The sequence below is a fragment of the Syngnathus scovelli genome, chromosome 3 (genome assembly GCF_024217435.2).
Source record: "Syngnathus scovelli strain Florida chromosome 3, RoL_Ssco_1.2, whole genome shotgun sequence".
Taxonomy (NCBI): domain Eukaryota; kingdom Metazoa; phylum Chordata; class Actinopteri; order Syngnathiformes; family Syngnathidae; genus Syngnathus; species Syngnathus scovelli.
Window position 1 is genome coordinate 14,902,146 of NC_090849.1, and position 18,595 is coordinate 14,920,740.

At 41.0% G+C, this 18,595-nt stretch overlaps 1 protein-coding gene across 2 annotated transcripts in view; it reads left to right on the top strand.

The window, feature by feature from the left end:
• Nucleotides 1–18,595, top strand: part of LOC125993512 (rapamycin-insensitive companion of mTOR) — a 20,278-nt gene continuing 1,683 nt past the window's right edge. Inside the window, exons 1-37 of one of the 2 annotated variants that reach the window (XM_049762090.1) lie at nucleotides 1–99; nucleotides 226–273; nucleotides 2,127–2,224; nucleotides 4,551–4,615; nucleotides 4,841–4,972; nucleotides 5,049–5,112; nucleotides 6,317–6,443; nucleotides 6,569–6,738; nucleotides 7,114–7,181; nucleotides 7,554–7,621; nucleotides 7,704–7,786; nucleotides 8,107–8,194; nucleotides 8,344–8,434; nucleotides 8,532–8,598; nucleotides 9,087–9,167; nucleotides 9,716–9,816; nucleotides 9,909–10,074; nucleotides 10,294–10,395; nucleotides 10,596–10,642; nucleotides 10,732–10,867; nucleotides 10,959–11,158; nucleotides 11,250–11,376; nucleotides 12,126–12,290; nucleotides 12,548–12,624; nucleotides 12,711–12,789; nucleotides 12,909–13,018; nucleotides 13,098–13,185; nucleotides 13,277–13,369; nucleotides 13,663–13,769; nucleotides 14,090–14,319; nucleotides 14,400–15,489; nucleotides 15,891–15,971; nucleotides 16,766–17,025; nucleotides 17,116–17,322; nucleotides 17,450–17,602; nucleotides 17,711–17,834; nucleotides 18,397–18,535. In XM_049762090.1, coding sequence (XP_049618047.1) covers nucleotides 51–99; nucleotides 226–273; nucleotides 2,127–2,224; nucleotides 4,551–4,615; nucleotides 4,841–4,972; nucleotides 5,049–5,112; nucleotides 6,317–6,443; nucleotides 6,569–6,738; nucleotides 7,114–7,181; nucleotides 7,554–7,621; nucleotides 7,704–7,786; nucleotides 8,107–8,194; nucleotides 8,344–8,434; nucleotides 8,532–8,598; nucleotides 9,087–9,167; nucleotides 9,716–9,816; nucleotides 9,909–10,074; nucleotides 10,294–10,395; nucleotides 10,596–10,642; nucleotides 10,732–10,867; nucleotides 10,959–11,158; nucleotides 11,250–11,376; nucleotides 12,126–12,290; nucleotides 12,548–12,624; nucleotides 12,711–12,789; nucleotides 12,909–13,018; nucleotides 13,098–13,185; nucleotides 13,277–13,369; nucleotides 13,663–13,769; nucleotides 14,090–14,319; nucleotides 14,400–15,489; nucleotides 15,891–15,971; nucleotides 16,766–17,025; nucleotides 17,116–17,322; nucleotides 17,450–17,602; nucleotides 17,711–17,834; nucleotides 18,397–18,535 — 5,181 coding nt within the window. In that variant the 5' untranslated portion in view covers nucleotides 1–50. The remainder of the gene's footprint in view (nucleotides 100–225; nucleotides 274–2,126; nucleotides 2,225–4,550; nucleotides 4,616–4,840; nucleotides 4,973–5,048; nucleotides 5,113–6,316; nucleotides 6,444–6,568; nucleotides 6,739–7,113; nucleotides 7,182–7,553; nucleotides 7,622–7,703; nucleotides 7,787–8,106; nucleotides 8,195–8,343; nucleotides 8,435–8,531; nucleotides 8,599–9,086; nucleotides 9,168–9,715; nucleotides 9,817–9,908; nucleotides 10,075–10,293; nucleotides 10,396–10,595; nucleotides 10,643–10,731; nucleotides 10,868–10,958; nucleotides 11,159–11,249; nucleotides 11,377–12,125; nucleotides 12,291–12,547; nucleotides 12,625–12,710; nucleotides 12,790–12,908; nucleotides 13,019–13,097; nucleotides 13,186–13,276; nucleotides 13,370–13,662; nucleotides 13,770–14,089; nucleotides 14,320–14,399; nucleotides 15,490–15,890; nucleotides 15,972–16,765; nucleotides 17,026–17,115; nucleotides 17,323–17,449; nucleotides 17,603–17,710; nucleotides 17,835–18,396; nucleotides 18,536–18,595) is intronic. The other variant, XM_049762088.1, reaches the window with a different exon arrangement.

Sequence of the window (18,595 nt, forward strand, 5' to 3'; positions counted from 1 at the left end):
TTCTCGCGAGAAACTACGAAGTTTCCGGTGTTGTGGATGTTCCTGGAAACATGGCGGCCAGCTTCCGCGGCCGTCCTATCCGGAGTCTTCGGATGCGAGGTAAACATGAAAAACCCGACTCAATGCTACGTTTACTGTTGGAATTTTGCAAATGTAGAGTTTCCGAGGCAGCTGATGACCTGGGCGTCTTCACCCTCATTGATCGCTATGTGTTTTTTTTGACAGGTCGGAATGACAGCGGAGAAGAGAACGTCCCGCTGGATCTGACTAGAGGTAAGCAAAGGCTTGTTCACATCACACTGAAAGCGATTATTGTTCATTATGGATGGGGATATTCCTTTCTAAACACAAGCCAAGAAAGGAGAAAGCCTATATCTGGTAGTTGGCATTTCTTTGTTAATGCCACCCGCTTTGCTTTCATTTCTATTTTGATTAACAACATTTACAGCCACATCTTAATAAACAGACGTTTTCGAGCTAACTAACTAGCTGAGTTAGCGGTAGCTAGCTGCTATAGCTAACCACCCATGACGACACAATGTTGTTTTGATTTGGCGAGCGGCTAGGATAGGCTGTTATTAGGCTAAACATTCACAATTGTTGTTGCCACGCATTCGCCTACCATATGAAATCGGGCTTTAAGGATGACAGATGAGTAGCATTCAAACAGCACATGATGGTGTGCAGGAGGGATCTGGTGCTGCACTGGCTGTTAAGATTGCATGCCATCATTGCGGTATTACCTCTCTGGTTGTTCACATTATACACATTAGCTCGGCGGTGTTCTCATTTTAAATTAGGGAGACAGCCACTGGCATTGAAAGATACTGAATGCGTATAGCATGCAATTATTTCTGACAGTGTTGATAGCATGGCTGGAATCTGTATTGATTGACATGAGTTATTTCATACTGGATGGGGAAATCAACTGTATGTCTGGTGAAGAAGGCCTACTGGACACTCATTTGATCATTATGTTGGAATCCTCAACCACAAAATATAAATTAGACTCAAGAGCGTTTCAGTTCTTTGCCTTGACACACATTTTACTGAGTGTTTGTAAATCTACATACAATCATTAATGTCATTCGTTCATTAACAGAAAAAAAAGGTCTGTTGCACTGTTCTTAATCTCTCTAATGGCATTTAATAATTGCGTTATTATTTTTCACGTACTTAAGAATTGGGTGTCAATCATGTGTATGTTGCGATAATATACCTTGAGAACACGAATGACAAAACCGTTATGAGACATCAAATTATGCTTACAAAATGGATGAGAAACTAGTTATGCCACAGAGCCGCAAGCACCCACCAAGGGAGGCGTTTCGCCTCATTGCCTGAGCCGCTCTTTATGCACAGTGTGGTTGCAGATTTTTGATGGTCATATTTGAGAATTTCACATTCCATTGTAAAACACAAAGAGGTTGTTCATATGCTGCTTGTATTTTACTTTGTAATGTGTTCATAATAGCTTTTGTTGGTGATGAGCCCAAACTGTGATCTGTGTTGCCTTTAAAGTAACATTTTGTTGACCGAAACACAATCTTTCCTCTTTGACTTAAATTTGTAGTTGTTTGTTTGTAATCAATGTTGGCTGGCTGTCAGTACATTTGCAGTTGTTGTTTTTTACACTAAAAATCAGCCAACGCCTGTGAGAATGGTGTCCAGGTACCCTTTTTAAATTAAGATGAATGTTTATTCCTTTCTGTAAAGTAATTGATGAGACTTGGATTTTTTTTTTAACATAGCTCATTACTCAAAATGTTTCTGTTTCAATTAATTTCTCCTCATGGAAATGACATTACTCTTTTTCTGCCTCTCCAAAAAGTCATCATTAATGAGTATTTTTTTTTTTTTTTTTTTTTTTAGCCCTGATAAATATTTCATTTTATCTATAGTAACGCAACAACTCACCAATTAACATGATACTAAGCAGAGAATAGTCATCAGCTAAAACCAAAACGCACTTCCTCGCTCAGGCTTATGTTTTACCGTCTGCGTATTTACTGCACACACCAAGTTAATTTGACCAGATAAACCAACTTCCTGCCACATATCATTGATGCTTCCCTGACTGATGACTTGTATTATATACATTGTATTTCCTTTTCTTTATTCTGCAGAACCACCAGAAAACTTCAGGGAAATCCTTCAAAATGTGGCCAAACCACATGGAGTCAGTAACATGCGAAAACTTGGCCACCTAAACAACTTTGTCAAGGTAATATTGTTAAATTGTGCAATTTTCCATCATTTGTTGACATAATGTTGACACCACTGACAATGCGTTATTAAAACCACAGTTTGGCCACCCTGAGCCTATGAAGATACTACTTGCACTCAACCAGTTATTAAAGCTAACTAGCAATGTTACAAAAACCTTTTTTGGTTTTAAATAAATAAAAAAAAAAAACATCTTTACGTCAACAATAAAACAAATATTGCATTTTATTCTAATAGTGCAGCTCTATCAGTTGATCATGTTTCAAGTTCCTTTTCAAGTAGTTATCAATTGTATGCAGCTATATTAGGTGATGAATCAGATGGCCCACATTTTTTGTTCACTTTTTAAAACAAAACGCTTGGATATCCTCCAGTTTTTTGAGAAAATGTTTTGGGTTTGTCTGTTTTCATTTGTTACTAAATATTTTAGCAGCTAATCAAACATATCCTCAAATCAAACATATTCTCTGTTACTGTCTTTCTCTTAAGATAAACAAATTGACAGTCACAGAAGGACCCATTTGAAGATGATAATTGGAATGTTTTGTTGAATTCATAGAACAGAAAAATTAATCAACTAAGGCAAATAGTTGCAAATTTTCAGGAATGGTGACGCACTGGTTAGCACATCCACCTCAAAGTTCAGAGCTTGTGGGTTTGATTCCACCTTTGACCCTCCCCATGTGGATGGTACATGGTAGGCCGATTGAGCACTCCAAATTGCCCTTAGATACGAGTGCTGATGCTTGTTCGTGTCTCTGTGTCCCCTGCGATTGGCTGGCAACCGGTTCAGGTGTCCCTCACCTAACACCCGATGACTTCTGGGATAGGCCCCAGCACGCCCGTGACCCCTGTGGGGACACGCGGTACGAAAAATGGATGGATAGCCATTTTCAGATATCTGTTGCATAAGTTTCTCCTTTTAAGTCATTTAGGTGTCAGTTCAAAATATATGACTGACTATGCAGCCCGTGGCAACGTTAATGGCTTGAAGGCCAAGTGAGAATCTGACTTGTGTGACTGCAATGCATTAAACCTTATTTATTCTCCTGTTTACCTTAAGACAGAGATCTATGCAAGTGCTGCTGTTGCTACTGTTTCCTTAAAAGGCATCTTGGACGTTGAGGGTGACCTAATCCCCCGGAGAATGTCACATGCCCCTTTTGAAGTCTCTTCTCCTCTCCCCTTGCTTGCTTGGGTTCTGACATCAGAGAACACCCTCCTCATCACCTCTCAATGGATCTGCTACAGCTTTCTTCCTGTTTCTCTCATAATCTGCCTCGCTGCTTCTGCTTTAGGAGATTCATGTTGAGAGCCAAAGATAAATTTCACTACCTGTCATACTCTCGTACAGCTTCCTTGTTTGCTGCCCCATAATGAAGACTGTAGATGGTAGATATTGATGGATGTCTCGTAGTCTACTGTAGTATGTCCAGTTGGCTGCCTTCTTTATCTAATGCACTGCAGTCAGTACGATCTACTCGATGAATTTTCATCTGTATTGTTGACTTTGTACCGTAATTTTCGGACTATAAGCCGCACCGGAGTATAAGTCGCACCAGCCATAAAATGCACAATACAGTGAAAAAAAACATATATAGTAAGTCGCACCGGAGTATAAGTCGCACTTTTGGGGCAAATTTATTTGTCAAAATCCAACACCAAGAACAGACATGAACCAGCAACAACAGGCTAAACGATACGGTATGCTAACGTGACATATACACAAACGAGGAGCTGAGAACGGGCCTGAGTATAACTATATTGTAGCGTTAACAAAGTACCAGGAAACACGTGGGTTTGGTAAACGACTCTTACCTTATAGTCCGAAAATTACGGTAATTTTAAAAAAATATGCTTTCAAAATTGTCTATTTTAAATGATTTCAGAAATTAGGACTTACTGTTGTTGACCTCATGAAAGGGATATATTTAGGATTCTTAGGCCCACCATGTTACAGTATGTACATTGTACAGTCTCTATAATGTGTTTACAAAAATACTAAACAATATCTATAATTTCATATTTACCTGTGGCTAGTAGAAGCCAATCAAGAAGTGTGTCTGTCTCTGAAACACACACTGCTATGCCACTTCCAATAAGCCGAGTGCATTTGAAGTACAAGATGATACATGCTTCGAGTAAGTTGCATGTTGCTGCTACATTTTGGAATTAGAGCTTTCATGATCCATCAGCAGTGAAAGCGAAAGCGGTTTCAGTTCAGTGTTCATTTCTGTTTTGTGGAATGTGATTAAGAAGTGAACTTTTTAAGTCAATGTCTTAAACAGAGTCATTGTAATAAATAAACATTTTTTGTGTTGCAGCTGCTATGCAGTGTTAGGCATCATGAGGAAATCTTTGGGTTTACATACGAAGAAATCATTGTTTGGTAAGTGCTTTTCCTGTAATTTAATCATTCAAAGATACTGCAGCTAAAAGACATTAGTTAGACACTCTATATGATTACATTGGAAGGATTACTTTATTTAGAAATGTGATGAAATTGTAGATGTTTCTCTATAGACTGTAGATATGCAATGTGTATGAAATAATTTTCCCTACTGTTTCTATTCTCCCCCATTTTGGACTCATCTGAATGCATTGTTACTCCTAGTCTGCGACTAGCTTTACTAAATGAGGCTAAGGAAGTGCGTGCTGCTGGGTTGCGGGCACTCCGCTACCTCATTCGTGACACCATTGTGCTGCAGAAAGTCCTCAAACTACAAGTGGATTATTTGATAGCCAGGTAAAAAGTTGATTTTAATTGAACGAAAAAAAGCTAGCAAAATAAATGTAAAATGTATCATGTACTGTATATTTAGGTGCATTGACATCCAGCAGAGCAACGAAGGGGAAAGGACTCAGGCGCTGAGACTTGTTCGAAAGGTATACAGACATATTTTTTTTCCTGCACTTTCAGAACCATCCTGTGTCTAATTATTTTCTAAGCTTGCTGTCACGTTGCCGGAGGAATGTGCCTCTTGCAATCACTATAAATTCCTCCGCCATATTACCATCTCAAAGATCATTGGGTTCGCAGCAATGTCAGTGTGTGGATGGTCTGCCCAACTCTGCAGTCAAGGCTATTTATAGCTTTGTCAGTCCTTTTCTGTAAACTTTCTCCACACTTGCACACAAACACACAGAGGGAGGCTCTGTACTTAGGAAAGAATTATCGACCTAAGGCGACAGCTTGGGTTCATGATGTACACTCCCTGCCAAAAGTATTAGAACAATGAGGCCAGTTGTATTAATTTGCTGTCGACTGAAAACATTTGGGTTACATCAAAAGTTGAGTATGAGACGACAGACAAGGACTGAAAGAGGCTGTGCTGAAAGCCAGGAAAAGCATCGCAAGAGAATACAAAGGTTTGGTGATGTCAGAGGGTCACTGGCTTAATGCTGTCATTGTAAGCAAAGTATTTACAAATGTTCTAAAAATAGTTCAATAATGGGACATTGGGATTCCCTAAGAATGTTAACAACATATTCATTTATTTTAACTCAGTATATTACATGTTCGTTAGTGAGAAAAAAAAGTTTCATTTACATAAATATTTCAAAATAATAAGTTTTAGAGCTGTAATTTCAATTCAGTGCCCACCCAGTTATTGTCCCGTCAGAATCCGATACCAGGCATTGCCCACTTCTAAATTATGTATAAGATGCTGATGCATCTCATATTCATCTCATAATGTCAAACTAGAACTGCTCAATTAATTGAATTTTAATCATGATTAGGGTTCAAAAACAGAATCGTGTGAATAATTGTGATTTCAATATTGAACAAAAATAATTGTGGTTATGATTTTATCCATAATCTAGCAGCCCTATCTATGTCAAACACAAATGATTTCAGTCTACAGCACTAATCAAGGTATTATTGAACTGTTCTAATAATGCAACACAAATCAAGGTATTATTGAACTGTTGTAATACTTTTGTGGGGTAGAGGTATACCCTGACTTCTCACAAAACACAAACACAATTTTGGTGTATATAAAACAACCCAAAACATTCTACACTATCATGAAAATAGATTTTTGTTCAATTTATTGGATTGACCGCCATTCTTTCTTGCCCTCTGTAGATCATCACTGTCAATGCAATGCTCTTCCCCACTTCTGTTGCAAACTCTCTTATCGCTGTGGGGACTGATGGACTACAAGAGAGGGACCGAATGGTCCGTGCCGCCATTGCTATTGTCTGTGAGCTAGGTGAGAATGGACTCACTAATCAATAATAGTTCAAACTAGTAGCTGTTAGCAGACAAACCTTGTATGTTATAGTTGAAAGGAAACATCATATGTGTGCAATCCCTCCTTTTTCTTGTTCCCCGTAGCCCTGAAAAACCCAGAGGTGGTTGCTAAACGGGGAGGCCTAAGCACTATCTTGAAGAGTGTGATTGACTGTCAGCTCAGCCGCATCAATGAAGCTCTGATCACAACCATCCTCCATCTTCTCAACCACCCACGTACCCGTCAGTACGTGCGCATCGATGTAGAGTTAGAGGTACGTACGCACACGTGCAGATGCACAAATTAGTAAATGAATGAGCCACAGTAGTGGGTGTCAGTATTAGCAGCCATAGCTTGGCCCGTCCCTTCCCATGTTGCTTTCATTAGTTTCTGACAGTGTTTGTTTCTCACAGTCATAGCCTCATTGTTTAAACAGACAGCTTGAATGCAAAACATCCCGCCAACAGTCACTCTACCCACATGGATGTCATATGACATTAGTCAAACTGCCAGAGGATTTATATGAACTTTTCAGTGGGATTCCACTTAATGTCTGAGAACAAGTAAATTATTATTAGTTGGTCGAATCTAAGCAAATGTGCTTGTCTTTTCACACTTGTTTTGTGTGTGTATCCGTTCTGTCCTCCAGCAAATCCTCGCGCCTTTCACAGATTTTCACTACCGTCACAATGCAGACACGGCTGAAGGGCAACTGAAGTGAGTGTGTTTGTGTGGAGTGTGATAAAGAAACAAAAACTTAATATTGTGACATTCGGACTATTTATTCTTTTTTTGTGGTGACCACTGAGAACATTGAGGGTTTGTCAGATATCTTTGTGACAACCCTTATTGTTCACTCCTCAGTGTCTCACGAGGTTGTCAATTGCACTTAATCGTGATAACTCCTCAGTCGCTCTGAGCGATTATCTTTCAAAAAAATAAATTATAATGTTGGTATTTGTGCAAGTTTGTTCTTGTATGAAAAGTTTTCATTACATTCTTTGAAAAGCCTCTATGGTCAATTTACAATGATGTTTTGTGTGAGGGACACAGTGTTCTTTTTTTTAATGTGTGTTTTCACTTTCACAGAGACGACAAAGAGGCCCGTTTCTTATCAAGTAGAATGGCCATAGTGGCCGCTTTCCGCTCTTGGTCTGGTAAGACCTCTAGTGGACTCAAAACTGAATTTGCCTGCTTTAAATGTACTGTTTTAAAATATTCTGCTTTTTTTCCTGATAGGGATTATAAATCTATGCAAGTCTGGAAATTCTGGAATCCAATCTTTAATTGGTTTACTTTGCATACCAAATGTGGAAGTTAGGGTGAGTGTTATTGCAAACATTACAATTGTTGCAAATAAAAGGCGGGGGCTTAGTGCCATACATCTCATTAACATATAATATTCAATGTGAGGTTTGATGTTGGATGACATTTCCAGATCAAGGGAGATAAGCAGATGTTGTTTATTGATATTCCATTTCCTGTCTCATTGACTGAAACGAACTGGACATTCTTTGGCTTTTTTGCTTGCCTCTCGTCTTTAGAACAATTGATTATGCCGCTGTAAATATTTTAAAGCATTTAAATGTTGTTTATCTATTTCAACATTTTTTTTTTTTTTTTTTTTTTTTTTTTTTTGCAGAAAGGCTTGTTGGAGGTTTTATATGAGATATTCAGACTTCCTGTGCCCATCATAACCCAAGACTTCACAGAAGCTCTTTTGAGTGTTGGTGAGTAATATATTGTTTTTCTTAGAGCTTTTAAACCTACCATTGCTAGGTATTTAGTAGGAGGTGGGAAATCACATTTTTGCCCCCTTAAGATGAAATATAAATCCATATTCTACACAGAGTACAAAACATTTTTTTTTTTCAATCAGACCCAGCAAGATTCCAGGACACATGGAGACTTTCTGATGGGTTTGTTGCTGCAGAGGCCAAAGTTGTTCTTCCCCATAGGGCTCGCTCGCGGTGAGACATGATATAACTGTCGAAATGCAAAAAGCTCAAATATTTTCACTCTGCATTACTCATGTTTTTTTTTTTTTTTGTCTTTTCCACTGATCAGACCTGATTTGATGGATAACTACCTGGCATTTGTGCTCTCTGCCTTCGTCTCTAGTGGGCTGCTCGAGGTGAGTGCCTTGGGAGGCTGCACAGTATATAAATAAATATTGATATTGCAATATTGGACCATTGAATTTGTGTGCTGCACAGACAAGCAATAATTTCTTTTATTATGTACTGAAGACACCATAGTCATACTTGATCATGTTCAATTTAGTTTTTTGTCAAAAGTAGAGATTGACTTTTCCTCCTTCATAGGTCCTGTGGCAAGTTAACCGTTTTATATGAGCCAACACTATTATTGGATGATTCAGATTTATTGTTGTTGTTACACACACATATTGTCAGTGATTGTCGGGTGCCAAGTGATTGTGTTTATCCTCAATCATGCGTTTCTTGTTTTTGTGGTCACTCATTCCAGCTTGTGTTTTATTTTATTTTACAGGATAGATTTTGTTTGGTTGAAATTTAATTGTAATTTAGCGCACATGTTCATAGTATTTTTGAAAAGCTTTTGCGTATTGCCATTAAAATCACATTGCTTAATTCTCTTTAGGGTCTTGTTGAAGTGGTAACAAGCAACGATGATCCGCTTGCTATCAGGGCCACCATCATCTTGGGCGAGCTTTTACATATGGTAAGGCAGTGTCTGTGACTAATTCTGAAGATGTCAAAAGCTGTTTTTTGGAGAAAATACTTTCTTCAATAAACATGAATAGTAGTGGCGCTCTGATCAATAAGCAACCAACCGTGATTGATCAATTAATGCCAAAAAAAGAAAAACATCACCAGCAGCCGTACTTTGGTGCCTGCATCCAACTAGAGACTGCAATGTGGCATCCTTCCCCTTTCTTCAACACTACACATTACATACCAAACCAGTAAATAAATCATCTTTGTGCATTTTATGCACTGTCAAGTTTAAATAATGCACAGTTTTTCCATTGCAAAAAGATCTTTTAAAATGTTCATGCAATGTTCTTTTAATCTGATTCATCAATTAGGTGAAAAAATAATTTAGAGATTGATCGATTCTAAAAATAATAAGGTTCTTTAAAATTGGTGCAGCTAATCCGTGAGTTCATTATTAAAATTGACTGATGTCACTGATGAATGATTCGTATCAGCAGGATAAAACGCTGATCGGGATACCTCTAATGCATAGCGTATGTAATCCATGTTTAGGCAAACACCATCCTTCCACACACCCACAGTCACCACCTGCACTGCCTTCCCACCCTTATCAACATGGCAGCTTCCTTCGACATTCCACAGGAAAAGCGACTGTGAGTACATTAATTCTTAAATGTTCTTTTATCACAGTGAGCTGAACTCGAACCCTGATCCCATTATGGATTTGTTTTTAATTTTGATTCAGTCGGGCTAGTGCAGCTGTCAACAATCTCAAGCGTTTCCATGAGAGAAAGAAGAAAGGTTCTAAACCACACAGCCTCTATCTAGACCACATCATCCGCAACTCTGTGTCCTCACATAGCCGCAGAGAGTCACACTCACGGGCCCAAAGGGACATCTACGTGATTAAGGTAACCTGCTCCTTTCATTTGGACATCTGTACTGTACGAGGTTATTGAAAATTAAGAGCAAATGTACTGTTTGGCACTGTGTGTTATCGCAGTGATGATTCTACCCTAAATCTGTCTCTTATAAGCTTCTTATAATTGTGATGATTAGTTAAATAAAGCTCATAAAAAGCTACTGCCAACATGAAAGTGCTGTTGTTAATTCTTTGTTTTTCTCTTCAGGACACAGAGGAAGCATTGATGATGAACTTGAGAGACAGTCACATTCTCAACCATAAGCAAAACCTAGAGTGGAACTGGTTGCTCATTGCCACCATCCTTAAGGTCAGGCAACCATCATGTTGCACCTCGCTCTCTCGCTCTGTCTGTTGATTATTTATTTCTCTCTCTCTTGTACTCATTTCCTTTTGTTATTCTTTTTTTTTTGCTCTCTGTCTATCACTCCCAACACACACCCGCCTTCTTTTGCCGTTTTGGATCAATACTGTATTTAAATACCCTTTTCCCCCGCCCTTTCATCCTAGTGGCCAAATGTAAATCTCAGGAACAACAAAGATGAACAGATGCACAAGTGAGACCCATTGACGAACTCTTGATATATAAATGAATGTGATTCTGATTGTTGCACTCATTGCACTTTTGTCATTGGATGTGACGCAGGTTTGTGCGGAGGCTGCTGTACTTCTATAAGCCCAGCAGTAAATTGTATGCAGGGCTGGCATTAGATCACGTTAAGGCGAGACAACTCACTGTGGTTGGCTGTCAGTTTGTTGAGTTCCTCATGGACTCAGATGAGGTGAGAAAACTCTAGAAACCCATTATTTCAATTTCTATGTCCTTGTGTACTTTTGTTTTTAACTTGCTTGTCTCTCTTCCCTTCATTCTAGGATGGACAGGGCTACCTGGAGGACCTTGTGAGGGATATGGTATCATGGCTGTCTTTATCTGCAGGCTTGAAATCTGAGCGCTGCTTGCAAAGTAACGGCCTCCTCACCACACTTAGCCAACACTACTTTCTGTTCTTGGGAACACTCTCTGCACACTCTCAGGGAGTTAAACTTCTGGAGAAATGTGGCCTGTTTCAGTGGTGAGTGTATAGGAAACAATACACTCTTTCTGTGTATTCTCATCCACACATATTTGCATGACTTAATTTGATCTGCCTTCTGCTTTTGCAGCCTGCTGAATCTGTGCTCTGTGAAGAACCAGGATGCTGTGCTAAAACTTGCTGTAGCCACATTAGACTACAGCAGAGACGGGCTGGCGAGGGTGATCCTCTCCAAGATTCTTACCGCTGCTACTGATGTAGGTCGACAACATAAACACACAAGTATAGACGTTCAAGATGTAGGAAACATGTTAAATAATAAAATAGTACCCGGGCGCACAAGTTTTTCAAGTTACGAGCTGGAGCTTGTCCGATTTTCTTATATTATAATTTCTTTTGAGAACAAGTTTCACGTATGCCATTGATAAAGTGAAGTGAAACAAAATATTGACCAATGAAGTCATTGTAATGCCCCCACATGGCTGCATGAAGATGCACAGTTGCTGGCACTCTTTCAACCGTTTATTGAATGGTATATACAGAAAGAGAAAACTTGCAAGGATCTGCTGTTAAGCCACAATTCACAACCTGTTACTCACCCAGACTTACCCCACCAACTAAGCTAAACCGACTTTACTCCGAATGTCACTAACTTGGCCACACTCTTTAAAGTCCATTACACGAATCCTCCTTTTGGATGAAGGTTACACGTTATATAACCATTTTTTCTGTAGCCTTTTATTTCTCATACAATACAGTCCAATATATTTTGGCGGAGCTAGAATCGATTGTTTATGCAATTTCAGTTAATTTCAATGACAAAATTTGATTTGATATATGAGTAAATTGAGTTATGAGCTTGCTCACAGAAAAAAAATGAAACCCTTAAGTCAAGGTACCACTGTAACCAACAATGTTTACATATATCAATTTAGAATGTATCTTTATTGGTCTCTATTGGTAATCCTGTGTTGTTCTTCTCTCATTTTACGCATCTTGTGAGTAGCCTTGCAGACTGTATGCCACCAAGCACCTTCGTGTGTTGCTGCGAGCAGGTGTAGAGTTTTTTAGCAGCTGGGGCATGGAGCTGCTGGTCACACAGCTTCACGACCATAGCAAGGCCGTGTCGATGGAGGCCCTCGATATTCTGGACGAAGCCTGTGAGGACAAGGTGATCATGGATAGACATGCACTTACGTACCCACAATCATTTATATACATTCATATTCCTACACATCCCTACAAAATGTTTCCCGCTTAAAGCCTCAGATGGCTGAAATGTATTTTTGGGACTTTTCCACACCACAACAAGAGGTGCTACTCAATGAACAGTTATTTTGCCAATATTTCGTGACCATGTGATCAAAGATTGAAATGGTGAAGAAGCAACTTCTGTTGTCTGACTAGATATTTTTGTTCATTTGTCAGGCCAATCTTCATGCGCTCATCCATCTGAAACCAGCTTTGTCTCACCTCGGAGACAAAGGCCTTCTTCTGCTCCTCAGGTAAAGGATTACCTAATTTCTGCGAGAGTGTCATTTTATACTCGCACCATTTGTACAATCCATGCTATATTTTGTCGCTACTGCAGGTTCTTGTCCATACCTAAAGGGTTTTCCTACCTCAATGAGAGGGGTTATGTCAGCAAACAGCTCGATAAATGGCAGAAGGTACGTACAGGAGCCTCGTGGATTGATTTATTTTGCCGGTCTACTATTTTGAAATATGAACCTGTCATTTAAAAAGTGCGTCGTTTTATTTCAACAAGTGATTGTCAATTGAATTGCAGGAATACAACCTAAAATACGTAGACCTGATAGAGGAGCAACTCAACGAAGCACTAACAACCTATCGCAAACCTGTTGATGGCGATAACTATGTGAGACGCAGCAACCAAAGGTAGGAAGCTGATTTTGCTGCTTTACATTCGAATTACCAGCCAAACCTGCTTCTGTTTAATTTCATTGCTCTTCTCCAGGTTACAAAGACCAAATGTCTATCTCCCTGTGCACTTGTATGGTCAGCTAGTCCATGATAAGACAGGCTGCCATCTATTGGAGACTCAGGTAATTATGTTGCACTGAAACTTAGTTTCTCTGTTGCTTTTTCCTTCTCTGTTGAATAATACCGATTTATTTGGAATCTGTCTGTTTCCAGAGCATAGTTCCTGACCTCAGCTATACGGTTCGCTCCCCGATGCTGGACACCTGGGAGGGCATCAAACACCTTAAAGCTGCTCTCTGGGCTCTGGTTAGCAACACTTAATATAAATGTATCTTTCTAAGGAATGAATGACACTCAATTTTATAATGCTTATTGATCCTAATACTGAAAGTTTTGGATTAAAAATGTAAATGCTTACTGGTGAGGTGAGTACCCTTACAAGAGTACAAGGCCTGCTTTTATTTTTCAACCTTTTATCGCTGATTTAAAACAATATTAGACAACATCCATTTTGGTTGATACCTCTGTTCTAATTTATCTGATCAATGATGCTTGACAGTAATACATTTGTGATGGATTTTTGTTTCACTTTCATTCAGGGTAACATTGGCTCTTCAAACTGGGGCCTGAATCTCCTCCATGAGGAGAACGTCATCCCTGACATGCTTGCATTAGCTCAGCACTGCGAAGTGTTGTCAGTACGAGGGTAAGGCCTTTTTTATGCTATACGGTGCTCACTAAAAGTGCAAAGTTTCTCACTTTTAACTCTTACAGTTTGAATACATTTGTTCAAGACCTCGTGTCTCTTAACAATGAAAAGGAAAAAGAGATGCTTGTATTTGGTTTTTATTAAACTACAAATAACTTACGATAGTGTCGCAAAAAAAGTCCAATGTTAATTATCGAAAGTTGAACAGTATTCCTTATTTAGATTTGAACTTTATTCAAGAGTAACATTGTTGTATGGTGTACTAACAAATGGTTAGGTTAGTCTTTGCTAACTGATGAATCTGTTGATGTCCGCAGTACGTGTGTTTATGTGCTGGGAGTGATCTCCAAGACAAGGCAGGGGTGTGAGTTGTTGAAGCAGTATGGTTGGGATGCAGTCAGACACAGTCGCAGGACGCTGTGGCCAGTCACTCCAGATGAGGTTGAAACCCAGTTGACCTCTGAACTATCGTCCGTGCCAAGCACGCTTAGTCTCAACTCTGAATCCACCAGCTCCCGTCATAACAGTGAGAGCGAGTCTCAACCAAGTATGTATAGCTGATCCATTCCTATTTGCACTGTTCAATGTTGGAGAACATTATAGTTATCTTTTCCTTTGTGGTTTCAGACATGTACATCCTGGACGATGACAAATGTGATGTTCTGGACCAGTCAGATGAGGCTCCTTTGTATATACACTCCAAACCAATCAAGGACCGCAGCCCCTTCACTATCCTGGCCTCCACACGCTTTGTTCGTGCACGTTTCCTCAACTCCCTGTCCCTCCCCACTAAGAAACTGCGCTCTACAAGTGACCCCAAGACCCCGACGGGCTCGCGCACACCGACTGAATTTAAGATGAGACGTAACCGGACCGTGACAGAGCCTTCTGTCTACGTCCCAACCCAGGGGGACGTCTTCACCACTGTGTTAAATGGCAGAGCAATGCCAAAGAGTCCCACTGTCAGCCTGGAGACATCGTTTGTCGGGACCAGAGGGGGCTCTGAGGAGCATCTTGTAGACGGAAAGCTGGGTAGGGGAGGAGGCTCAGGCCTGGCACTCAGTGGTCTGGGAGGGCACGTGGAGCATCCCTCTCGAGAACGGGAGCAGAGCAGCCGAGAGCGTCTGACCGGAGGAGATGGAGGTTCTTCATCGAGTGGGGGTAATGTGGGAGGGGGAGGAAGCGCGGGAGGTACTCAATTCAAAAGCCGCAGTCAGAGTTTTAACACGGACACCACAACCAGCGGCATCAGCTCCATGAGCTCTAGTCCATCAAGGGAAACCGTCGGAAACCCGGAGCATTCCGAACCTGAACCGGACTCTTCTGACTGCGTTAGCCTCAACACAGTCGTCTCAGCCAAGACTGTCAAAACGCTGTCCCCTCTCACCCCCCAGGCACAGACAAACCACATGTCTGCATCCAAGTCCTCCACTGTCTCTTTGGTACCACCCGGCTCCTCGCACACACTCCCCCGTCGAGCTCAATCTCTTAAGTCCCCCTCAGTGACCACCATCAAGAGCCTGGCTGACTGCAGCTTCATGTACACCAGCCCAAGAGACGCGCTGGGCTATGCCACACTGAAGAGGTTGCAGCAACAACGGATACACCCGTCTTTGTCCCATAGTGAAGCGCTGGCTTCACCTGCAAAAGATGTGCTCTTCACAGATACCATCACGATGAAGACTGGCAGCTTGGACTCTCGACTCACACCTCGCAGGTAAGACTATGGAAACTACAGTCATCAAAAGCACTCTGATTATTCTTTTTTTTTTCTCTCTCTCAATGGTTCATTTTCACTGTTTGCTGGTAATGGTGCTAATTGCAATGCATGCGACCTTTGGGATGTACTAGAAATGGTCTTCCGGCAGAATGGACATTCCCACAAATACATTCCCGCTTCCAATCGCGTGGAAGCTGAATTGAAAAAAATACATAAATCAGGGACAAGCAGCTCCATGTTTTCTTCCATTTTCACATTTTTAAGCAATGTATTGATAGACATGCGTCCTAATTTTGTTTAAAAGAGCATCAGTCCGTAGGGGGAGTGTCTGAGTTTCTGTCTACATCAGCACTCGTCACAGGTTTGTTGTTGCGTGGACATTCTGTTGTGTTTGTCAGGATATCAGACAGGAGAAGTACCTGCCCAGAGTCCAATGTCTTAAGTCCATACCACAGACTGTCCAGAACCCTGGTGCCGCGGTGGGTGGAACTTGCCGAGTGTCCTTGTTAGTTAGATTCTAGTGCGAGTCTTCTTTTACTCTCCTTTATTGCTTATTTGCCCACAGGGGTCGTCACCAGTGCTTTGAGCCCTGTAGAACTTATCAGCAAGTTCCTTCTAGATTGGTTGCTAGCATTAGTTGCAATCCCGCACATCTGACTTGTAACCACTGATCATATTTACACATTTATGATTATGTCCGACGAACCAACACTTTTGAACCTTGTATTTTTCTTTCGTGATGTGGCATCATCATGACCAGCCACTTAGACGGAAATGACAGGTGGTGCTGGTGGTAGCAAAGTTGGTAGGGAGGAACGCTATTGTTTCACAACGTACAGTTTGAGGAAACAAGAGCCTTTGACCCCCCCCAAAAAAACACACAAGCATAAGGATATTTTTTTTTATGGGGATCACTTAGTGTAAGTGCCAAAAATACAAGTAAAGACCTCCCCCAAAAAAGGCTCTTCCCCTAATGCATATCCAGTACTCCATGCAGTTCAGTCCCAAAACATTCAGGCCACTTTATGAAGAAATACAATTACCATTACCATATTTGTTGATTTATATTGTCTACGCCGTGATTCAACACTTGACTGGGCTGTAGCTTCTGATGTGCTGTAGCCCTTCTTTCCATCTTCCTTCTCAATCTCTCCTCACATCACCAAATCTTCCTCTCCTTCTATCCACCATGTTTTGCTGTTACTTCCCCATTTTCCCTTCCCAGTCTCTCCCCCCGAATCCTCTCACGTACCTCTCCTCTCGGCCTCCCTAGGTTTTTGAAGGCTCTAAGTTTTGCCTCCCTGGATAAAGAAGAGCTCCTAAGCCCAATCAACCAGAGCACCTTGCAACGCTGCTCCTCTGTGCGCTCCATGGTCTCCAGCGCCACCTATGGGTGCAGCGATGACTACATTGGTCTTGCACTGCCTGTGGACATTAACGACATGTTCCACATCAGAGACATGGCATACTTTCAGCAGAGGATAAGCCCGCCTTCAGAGGAGAGGAAACGCTTTCTGTTTGGTGACGATAATGGTGAGGATTTGAATTGACACTGTCTGCAAAAGGGAGATGTTTCACTGATACTTAAAGATTATGCAAATGTCTGCATTATTAATCCTGTAGGTGATCGTCCTGCCCTCCCAATATTGAAGCAGCAGTTCAGTATCTCTGAGCTGATCGCAAATAGAGGCGACTGCCCAAACCAATTTGTGGACTCGGATGAGACGGGACTGCAGGATCACACAGACGAGAACTGCCTCTACTGTGTAGGATCCATCGTCCTTGGATACCCCGCACAGCCACCAAGCAACAGCACACGGGCTCGGACAGGTGAATTTTACACAACACGCGCACATACATTTGATTTGTGGGTAGAAATTATTTCATTTGTGATGTAAAAATGACAAACCGGTAAGAATCAATGTGAGCTGGAACTCAGCATTTGTTGTTCTTCCAGATTATGTAGACTTCCCATCCTGGGGAGGCCAGAGTGGCCATCGTCTGGAGGTGATGCCTCAGTCCAAGTTCTCTGGCGTGTCAGGCTGCAGCGATGCCGCCGTTTCACAAGGCTCTGTCTGTGGCACGCCCACGCCTAGCGACATTGTCATTGGTGATTAATACCCGCCCCCCTTCCTTCTTCCTCAATATTGTATACAGACACGAGCAGTAATTGACACCATAGCTATATTTTCAATCCTGTTATGTCATCTCTTTGTAGGTGGCAAGGCAATATCAGAGGACGGCCCTGCCCCCCGAGTGCTGCTAAGAAAAGAAGTGCTTCGCCTCATTATCAACCTCAGCTCGTCTGTAGGGACCAAAGGCCACGAAACAGGACTTCTCACGTAATTGCCATGTTTCTTTTACTCTATGCTCTGTATTATTTGTCACATTTTTATTTCCCATGGTTAGACCGGTCCTGTGACTTATACTCAGGTGCGACTTGAAAATCTATAAAAAGAAACATAGAATACAAATATATAATATATAGAAACATAGACTATAGAAATGAAACTTTTCAGAAATTAATTCACTGCGAGTGTTTTGAGAGGCAGAGCATGTTGCCCGCCCATTAATTTCTGAACGCAGCCTATGTTCTAAACCAATCAGTAGCTCACGCTTGAACTGTTTCCTTCCGTACTCCCTGATGCACTTCTATCTAATCAGAATCTAACTGTAACTTGTTCGCTGCCGTCCACATGATTAAGGAAAGGCAATTTTTGATGCGAGTCCAAGCACTTCTTGGTCCTGATTTTTGTCAAATAAATTTCTTAAGGGAAAAAAGTCACTTTTTTTCCCCCTTTCTTTTTGCATTTTGTTTTTAACTGGTGCGACTTACAATCTGAAAAATAGTGAACTTTTTTTTCTGACATATTTTGTGTCCTGCTTCACACTATTTCTCTTTAGAATAAAGGAGAAGTTTCCATATGCGTTTGATGACATCTGCCTGTACTCTGAGGTGTCTCACCTCTTAGCGCACTGTATGTTTCGCCTGACCTCCAGACGTTTCATACAGGAGCTTTTCCAGGATGTGCAGTTCATGCCAGTAAGTCTAACTCTCTTTACTCACCCCATTCAAGTCAACGTAGATGTAATATTTATCGGG